At 18.8% G+C, this 10,820-nt stretch overlaps 1 protein-coding gene across 1 annotated transcript in view; it reads right to left on the bottom strand.

Annotated features, from left to right (window-relative positions):
• LOC102674257 (lactosylceramide 4-alpha-galactosyltransferase-like) overlaps positions 1-5,921 on the bottom strand; it is an 18,580-nt gene extending 12,659 nt beyond the window's left edge. Inside the window, 2 exon segments of the mRNA XM_006615522.2 lie at positions 3,901-4,112; positions 5,893-5,921. Of these exon segments, the coding sequence (XP_006615585.2) occupies positions 3,901-4,112; positions 5,893-5,921 (241 nt within the window).
• Positions 5,922-10,820: the final 4,899 nt, after the last annotated feature.

Consider the following 10,820-nt stretch of genomic DNA (forward strand, 5'->3'; position numbering starts at 1 on the left):
TATTTTCAAAAATAGAAATTTATTTTTGTAATTATGGTATATTAAAAACAAGATAAATAACAAAATCAAAAGTATAATATTTTTTATGCAAAATCATTTGATTTTAGTTAACTACTTTATAATAATTTTTATAAAAATATATATATTTTGAATATATAAACAATTGTATGAATTATATGAAATTTCGTATTTTGTTTAAGTATTTTGTTAAAATTAGTTTTAATTCTAACTTCTATGTTGCAATTTTATTTTGCATTGAATCGATAAAATTGAAAATGACATGATAAAATGATAAAAGAATTCTAAATCATAAAATAAAAATATTATTGCATTATATATTATATTTTATATCTTATTTATATATAACTCATTTAATAAAATAATTTAAATAAAATATGATACAATGGCATATCATATCAATATTTATATTATTATACTTATTATATTCTTATCGTAATATTAAGAATATATAGTAATATTACATTATAACTATATATTAACTATATAGTAATATTTTATTACTATATTAGTTTCAATTGTAACCAGTCGCAGCGTGACAGTCAATTTTCACATGTTCAACGATAATTAATACAAATTAAATATAAAAATAAATCGATTGATCATGTATATTTTCGTATTTTATGGAATTCTAGTGTTTCATTTTTGTGTCGATTACATCATTATCAATAAAACACAGAATTTGATTGTGATGAAATTTTAGGCAAAATTATAAATAGCGAATCAAATAATATAATTTTTATAAAAATATAATACATATTTTAAAATGTAATAAAAATATGAAATAATCAATTATTTAAAATTATCTGGTAAAATAATAGTAAGAAAAAGAAATTAATGAAATTTTTTAGTTTTTTTTAAATAATAATTATTATTGATGGTAATTATTTGAATAGAAAATTTTTTCAATATAATAATGTTGCAATATATTGCAAAAATGAACAATTTTTTCTTTATCGCCTTACCTGTCATTTAGTTTCAAGATTTGCAAAGAAAGATTATTGTAAAATTTCTTTTATAAGCGACTACAAATGTTTGAATAAGAGATGTTATTAATATATTTATTATTATATGCTATATTATGCTATTAGATATTACTATTATGATTAAATATTATGCCTTTAGATATTACTAACATTACTATGTTCACTGTAATAATTATCATCGTTGAATGTTAAATTAAGTCGATGGGAAACAGAAATTTTTTTTAAATTTTATATATAATACTTAATATAAAATCATTTTTATTTAACAATATTTGCCATATCTTTACATGTTTTTATTTTCATATTTGTTTTTTTTCTATTTTCTTTTCTACTTGATTCTATCTCTTTAAAAATATCAATTTATCTAGAAATAATTAAATTAATTAAATTTATATAAGTAATGGCATTTGATAACTCAAATATTTTTAATTTTTTAAGAACGAATTTAAAAAGTGAAAAATATAAAGAAAATTATATTATATAATAGAATATATAATATATTATATAAAGAAAATTATCGAGCGCGGAAATAAGATAGAAAAATGTCTACGAAACAAATTTTTTTATTGGAAATATTCTCATGATAGTGAATTCTGATTAATATCTCTTTTCGAATAGTTCTAATTTTTCTTTTTTTTAATATATTTTTGAAATTTCATTATTTGTAAAGAAGAATCTGGAAAGAAGAAACGAAATAATTGATACTATTCCTGATATTTGGATTTTTTGTGATATTGAATGCTATTTTATACAAATAATTTTTGTTTTCATATATTTCATTTAATTCGATAACAATAACTACTATAGCGAAAATACTTGTGTTAATAATACCTAGATAAACATATTTATTTAATATATTATTAACATTTAAATACACACAATTAACAATAAATAAATAAATTTTCAATTTATAATATTAAAATTTATTATTTTTATATTAGAGCGTTTTAGAATATTATTATATCACATGTATTTATTCAGTTATTCACTATTAAAACACAATTCTTGCTTCGGTGAAGAAAATATGAAATATAACATGAAATAAAAAATATTTGCATCCTTGACCATAATTTCTTAATATCAGAAAACAAAATTTTTGTTTTGTTGAATATTATCATAGAGATATTTTGCAAAACAATATCGTTTTCGTAATATATGATTTACAACATAAAATCATTTATGTTAACTTCGTATCAGAGAACGAAATCTTTATCTCATTGAATGTTATTTATTGTTTTAATCGAGATATTTCACATTTTTATAAAAATATATGTAAGATATATATCTAAAGATTCGCATTAAAATAAATGAATTGGCATTAAAATTATAAAAAAATCAGTGCATTTATCAATATAAATTAAATAATAAATATCAAGTAATCTATAAAAAACATTAAGTTATAAGTATTGAAAAATAGAAATGCAAATTATTTCATAAAAAAACATTATATGAATATAAATTGTGAAATATTTTGATTAAAACTGGCGAAAATAGAAATAAATATTTTTATTGTTCCGATACATGATTTTGGATAAATTTTTTAAATAAAGAAATAATATTTTATATACGCTACATTTTAATATCAACTCATACATATTTCTAATAAACTGTTTTTAATTTTAACATTTTATAATATAATATAATATAATGTATTAAAGTCATATTTATTGTTTATAATATTGTTTATAGAGTTTAAGAGTTCAATCTAGACATATGAAACATAAGATTAATATATTTATTTGACTAATTATTAATAATTAAACATAGGATTTTTAATTTTTTTATTGAAATTTGTATCTTTCGATAATATTTTATAAATAGTAAACAATATTTGCCTATAATTTAGCAAAAAACAAAAAAAATATTTTCAAAATAGTAATTTGATTTAAGCATGAAATAGTCAAACTTTCAAATATTTATTTATGAAAATATTTCAATTTTTAATATTTTGTCTCAAAATACTAAAATATTTTTAAATTTTACTAAAATAATACTAAAAATTTTTAAATTTTTTCCAAAGTTAGTCTAAATTCATGAACAAAATATCTAAAACATATTATTCTATTGATAACATTAATTCTATCGATTTGAAATCTAAACTATATAATTGTATAACTGTAATTATTTATGCACACTATTAACATTAGATTATTATTCTAAAGATTTCAATAATTTAATTTTTAATTACTATTTTTCATCTCTTTTCTTAGATGAATAAATTAGAAATATTTATTTATAATTTATTTAAAAAGTTAGATTATTTTTCTTTTTTTGTTTTAAATCAAAATTCTACTTATATATTTTTTAGAAATTCTTAGAAATATTAAATATTAGATTAAAATAAAATTTGTTTCATTTAAAAATTAGTTTTCGAGAAAATTGAATTTAATTAATTTATCGATACGATTTTTTATGCTATTTAATTTTGATTTTTTTAAAAACAAAAATTTAAGTGATAAAATTTTATTTTATATTTTTTGCTTATTTTCACATGTAAAATAATTTGCTATCGATAGTTTATTCGATATTTATTCAATAATTTATTCAATTATTCAATTAAATTTTATTTATTATCAAAAATTTTTATTACATTAAAAAAATTTTTTAATTTTATTTATTCGAAAACGAAATCTAAATAAATTTCATTCTATTTTTTTAACTTAAAAAAAATAACTCATTTTACCATTAATTATATTACTAATAATAGAACATACTATATGCATTCATACATTTGCATAACATAGATATCACTTCTGAATTTAAACTTAAGAAATCTATGAGATGTTTTTAATTTAAAAAATTGTATAATAAATAAAAAAATTCTTGTTAGTTAAATAATTTCAAACTTAATGAAAAATTATAATTAAATAATATCAATCAAATTTGATAAACATACCTAATTTCTCATCGATATTCGGAAGACTCTCTGACGTGCTCGCTTGATTGTAACATAAAATATTCATACTGTCAATATTTTTTCTTATTGGTTCAAATTCATCTTTTTCAATGAAATCGTCATTTAAAAATATTATATTTTTTATTACCAGGACAAATATGATGACACAGAGAAAATATAAAAACAATTTCTTCTTCATTTTCTTTCGATATCTATTGATTCTAATTGTTATATTACTTATAGTTGTATCAACGTTTAAATATTAATCTTTTTAAAAATTTTTCAAATTTTTTTTCAAATATTCTTTTATATTTTTGCTAGATACAATACTATATAAAAAAAAACTTCTTATTTTTTTATTATTTCGAATATTCATTAAATTAAAATTGTGCTTTTTTATGTTATCTTTGTAACTGTTTTTTTTTATTTACATTATATATATTATAATTTATAATTTTATTAGTGCTTTAATCAAGTTCCATATTATAGTCGAGTGTTCATTTGACTATTCCTTTACAATGTATAGTTTTTTTTATATGAATATTGATTATTTCCATACAAAACTTTATTAAAATAAGAACTGAGCTATAAATAGTTCACTTTTTATTTCACTTTATTACTTTCACTTTATTATTGTTGTTAATAGTTTATAAAGCCAATGTCGGAATTGATAAATTGCTTTCAGAAGTACAAATATCAATGTAGAGTAAAGATAAAATGTTTTAATCTTTGTATGTATTTTGATAAATAACAATATTTTTATTGGAATCTAGATATATAGATAGATATGAAAATAAATATTAAGATATTGATAATTGTAATATTGATAACAAATTGCAAAATAATTACAAGTTTAAATTAATTTACTAATTTCGATTTTCTGGAAAATATATTTGATATTGAATATTTGAAGTTTATCAAAAGATTTCAGTGTTTCAAAATTTTCAATAATAAAAAATTATAATAAGAATTGAATTTTTTTCATAAGTTATAATTTTTTTGTCATAATTTTTATTTATGTTGAATACAATTGTTTTTTTTATCATAATGAATTTCAATATCAAATTTTTTTTTTTTTTTACAACTTTGACTTAAAATAATAGATAATATATCAATAAGATGACTATCACAATAAGATGAACTTAAATTTTTTAAGTCAAGCTTTGATGTATATCTTCAATACAAGTATAAATGATAAAATTTAATCATTTCATCTACAATAAAACAATAAAGTTATAAAGTTTAAATTTACTTAAATTTTCGAAATCAATTGCGAATTACGAATTGTATTGATTATAAACCAATTGAATTATAAAATTAATAGTAAGTTTTATCTAATATTTGAATGTAATATATGTATGTAATATACATACGTAAATTAAATCATAAAATTTTATTTTAACTGATATGAAGATGAACTTTTATAAAATTTATTTATAATGTATATTTACTATTAAATCTTACTATTTAATCTCTTAAGATTAATGATAATAAATAATCATAATCTATAAAATTCCTAATACATATTTGGATATTAATTGAAGATGAAAATAGAAGTTTTAATGTAAAAAATATTTTTTAATAGTAACAATTTAGAAAGATAATTTTATGAATAGAATTCTTACAGATAGAAATTGTTATATATTTTTACATTTTAATAGAAATTATTAGTTATCATTAGTATCAATAGTTTAAAAAAATTCATGCATAAGATATACATTTTTAATTTGCATTTCTAAAGAAAATAAAATTCAATACATCTATTGCATTTGAATGCAATTTATTTATTGATGCATGAAATTCGCGTAATTTTAAGATATTATTAAAGATTTGTGAATAAAAACACTAATATATTGTGTTCTAAAATAAAAAACATTTAATTATTATAATACATATTATAATACATTTAAAATTTTATAAAATTATTTCTAATTATTAATATTATTTATGTTGTGCTTTGAGTATTCGCAATGGTTCAATTTTTTTTGTTACCTAAAAATAGATAATAGACACTCTTTCATTTGGCATAACTAATGATGAATTCAACTCTAATTGGTTTTTTACGGAATACACTATTGCTAACGATTGTGGAATTTAAAATAAGATCAAAATTCGGAAATGTCGATTGAACTCAAAGAATCTTTATAAGAAAGTGTTTTATTCTAAACTTTTTTTACAAGTATAAGTATTTTAAGTGTATGCATATAATTGTCTTAATAAAAACTGTTTTTCGAAAAATTGTCTTCCTCTAATTATCAATCAATCTTTTTTAATCTTTCATCTGTTAGGTGGAGATTTTGAAAATAAACAATTTTCAAATGAAGAATTCTGCACACTTCTTATGTTTTTCATTATTCTAGAATTTTATTATGATTTATAATATCCTAGATATATACATATCTCAATTGCGCTGTTACAGAATAATATTTTTACACATTGATTTTCAAATACTACACTTAATATACTTTTAATTTTGTAAAATATTTAAAATATAAAATAGATTTTGTCGATATGATGGAAATAGAATTATTTTGTTATATCTAAAACACAAAATCTAAAAATACAAATATTTATATTGTTCATTTCTCTTTCAAAGAAATAATTTAAAAAAAATATTTGAACAATTTTAAACTTATTATTATATCATCATAACAGAAAAATCATAAAATATTAAGGAAAATTATGAGAAAGACATAGATATGAAAATATAATATAAACTCAAGCGATGAATTTAAACTAATAATTTACAAAATTGAAAATGATAAAATAATATTTCATATGTAAATTATTAATTTAAACCCATCATTTGAATCAATACATACATCGCAGTATAATATGTTTCAGCAAATATAGATTGTTTAAAATATAAAATAAATATTTAACAATTTGGAAATACATAGAAATACATGAGTGTTCCATTTAAGTTGATTTATTGAAATTTCTATCAAACTATTGATAATACAAAAAAATGTTTCAAATAAAAATTTAATAATTTCAGAGGACATACAATTTGACATAATTAATTTTTTTATTACTACATATAGTATTCGTGCGCGCAATAATAGTATTATACTAATTTAGTGGATATAAGCTAATAATTGTAACAAGTATATTTCTTAGTTGTAGATATAAGTTACTCGTATATATAAGTTACTCGTGCGGAGCGTTTGTCTATTAGAGAACAAGATTTCTCATAATGTCGCGGCATGTAATCGTATCTGGTCAGAGCACGATGTGTTCACAAATTAATTGTATCCGGCGATTAGACTACGATGTGATCATTATGAAACTTTATTTGAAAGTGACGATAAATAATCGTATCATGGAAAATATAACATGGAAAAAATTTTTTTCTAGTTTAATTGGAAGAGTCACAGTTTTCTGGTGAAATATGTCAATAACTAATAGTCAGTGCCTGATTCGCGACATTCTCAAATTCAAAGAAAATTCTTCGCTTGGATAATAATCTGTATACAAAAATCCCAGGACAAGGGGGAGTAGGTAAGCACATCCCTCTCACAGACCACTTCGAACCAGAACAATATCCGTTGTTGAGTCAGCCTATGTCTGGAACATGTAATGCTAAGATTGGCTCAATTCGAAATATGACAGAAATATATCACATGTGTCGATCAGATTCTCAAAAACAATTCTCCAGCAAATATCATTCTTTATTCATGTTCAATAGAGGCCTGCTAGCCATAAAAACAGGAAAGAACTTCCATGGGCAACTTTCCCGAACAAATCTTTATAAATTTTGGAAGCAATAAATGCTCGCGAACACGATCAATAATTGAAAAAGTGTTAAACTGACCATAAATTTCAAAAATATTAAAAAAAGAAATATTTTTATAGATATAAAGATATAAAGATATAGATATTTATATTTATTTATTATTATCATAAAGATATCGCAAATTTTTTACTTTTATAGAAGTATTTCTATAGTATCTTTATTGAACTTTATTTCTATAGAAATATAATAAGCTCATTTAATAGAAGATTTGTAAATTGAATGTGAATTGACTTCATTATGACAGATGGTACAGATTCTAACCATCATGTTTGGTCCATTCATCATGATGACCGATGATAAATATATTCATATTAAAATATTTGAAATTAAATAACTTTTAATTTTGAAATAAAAAGATCTATATGCTAAGGATCTAAGAATTATTTATTTTTACTAACAAAGACGACGAGGAGAAAATTATAAATTTTTTATTTTTCTCATATTTCAAAATATTAATAAATATTTAAGGATAATATTTAAGTTTGAATGGTCCTTCCACAATATTATTATTTTATTTAATTAATTAAATTATCCTATGAAGCTTATTCCAAATTAAAAAACACTATTAATTATTAACAATATTATTAATATTATAAAATAATTTAAATATAATTAATAAAAATTATATGAATTTGTTTTAAAAATTTATTACTTTTTTTTCAGAAAATATAACCACAATGTGCAAATAATAATAAATATATATACATATAAAACACATAAAATTTTCAAAAACAGTACATAAGATTTTTATATTTGCACAATAATATTTCATAAATTAGGAACAGGAACACTTTATCCTTATATTTAACTTACTAAGTAATAAGTAAGTGATTGAATTTTATATATTCTTATTGAGTAATTTGAAAACAATTTAAAAAAATAGTTCATTTTTCTTCAACTATTTTAACACCGTTAATGTTTCTATTAGAAAATCAATTATATATATCTTCCAAGTGACATTGTTTTCTTTATAATTGCTACACATTTTTGTTTACAATATTTTATTTAAATTAACATTTTTATTAAAAATTATCTTGAAATTTGATTTAAAATTAAAAAAATTTATTTACAAGGCAGTCAACATGACATATTCAATTATTTATTTGTTTAATATAAATTCTTTTTTAATGATCAAATTTGTTTATATATTATACTACGAACATTCTTTTTTATTTTCATTTCTTATTGCACAATATATATTGTTTTATTATTATCAATTAACATATGCTTGTATTTTTCTTTAAAATTCGACTTTTAAATAAATTTTTGCTAATTTTTCATTTATTTTCTACTTATCATCTCGTTAATAAAATTTAGTTCATATCACAAAAAACATTGTACAAATATATAGAATAGCTTATCTTGATAAAAAGAGATGAATGAACAATAGATTAGAAACATTAATTAAAAATCATAATAAATGAATATTGAGATTTGAAAGCAAAATTGTTATAAAAAAATATACGATAGTGTAAAAATGATATACTTTTCTATTTAATACTGATTATTATCTAATACTGATTAAACTTGAGCAATATAATAAATTTAATAAATTATTGTAAATGAATTCTTAAAAACTTAAAAATTATTTTTTTATTAAAAATAATATTAAACAGAATTGATTAAATAAATTCACTACATTTTATTTATTAAAAAGTAAAGTTAAAATTAAAGTTATAATTATAAATAATATAATTAAAATCTTTTAATTGATTGTTATTATTCTTTATATCTTTATTGCCGATTTTTTTTTATCTATATTTGCCGATTTAAATTTTTCACATTAAATACAAATTATTTATTTTTTCATTTTTAATATGATTTTTTTAATTCAAGAATCTATTAATGCAATTAAAAATTATTGATTTTAGATTATGTTGTATTTGAATTCAACTATAATTCATTATAATATATAATTTCTTTTCATAGTAAATCAATAGATAAAATATCCAATTATATATATTATTTAATTAGGTTCAAACATGAAATTGATGTGCAACAAATATTATTTAAATACATTTAATCATTAAATTCTAATGTATCATAATTTTTAAAATAATAATAATAAAAATAAAATCATAAATTTTAAATATTTATGAATTCGGATATTTAATATATAATATAATAAAATAGTATATATCATTGTGTTAAAACTTAAATAAATAAAATTGAGAGTAAAATTATTGATAAATCTTATAATTCCAAAGTTTATACACTTTGATTATTACTGTAAAAAGTATATTTTCATTCGTAAATATTTGGATTCTTCATCTAATCCTTATCTTTGAACTGATATAGTACACATATATGTAAAAAATAATAATCGTAAAAAATATCTTCTTTTAAAGTTGAACTCTTTTTTTATATCCCTAAGTTATTATCCATCCATTTTGAATAAAAAGCGTGTTATTGAAGTACAAGCATGAAATATAATTCAATACTAGCAAAGAATTTAACATATTATTCAATACAGAATAATATGACGAGAAAAAATGGTATACGAATATCTTTTAAGAGAAGTTGTTGTAAAGAAAATTTTTTAAATTCATAATGGTTTTAATTGTGTACAATACAAATTTTTTTAATATTTACTGACCAATTCTTTCAATTTTCTTTGAAAAGATTATTTTCACTTTTTTACTTACTTGCTATTGTGAAATGGTTTTCAAGACAATTTAATTTCTGAACATAAGTAGAAGATGCAATCTTTAAAATAATCTTACAAATTATTTGACGAAGTTATAACAGTTCATGGATTGATAATTCAATGAAATATCCAAATACTTATGAATAAATGTATATACTGCAAACTTCAAAGTTTCTTTATAAGCAACATGATTTTAAATAAATACTTGATAAAATTTCTTTAAATGTTATACATCCTCAACAATTCTTTATAATTCTCAAATAACATTATAGTTGCACTAACAATAAATATTTTGGTGAAGTCCTCAATTTAAAAACTATAACTATATCATATATCTATCTTACATTTATATCATATATACATAATATATAATCATAAATATATAACGTATATACATATATTGTAACGTATATACATGTATTGTATTTGTTTGCAATTCTTTTTTTTTTTTTTTTCACTAAATTTGGTCTTCAATAT

This window comes from Apis dorsata, unplaced genomic scaffold, assembly GCF_000469605.1.
Source record: "Apis dorsata unplaced genomic scaffold, Apis dorsata 1.3 scaffold_226, whole genome shotgun sequence".
NCBI classification, from domain to species: Eukaryota; Metazoa; Arthropoda; class Insecta; order Hymenoptera; family Apidae; genus Apis; species Apis dorsata.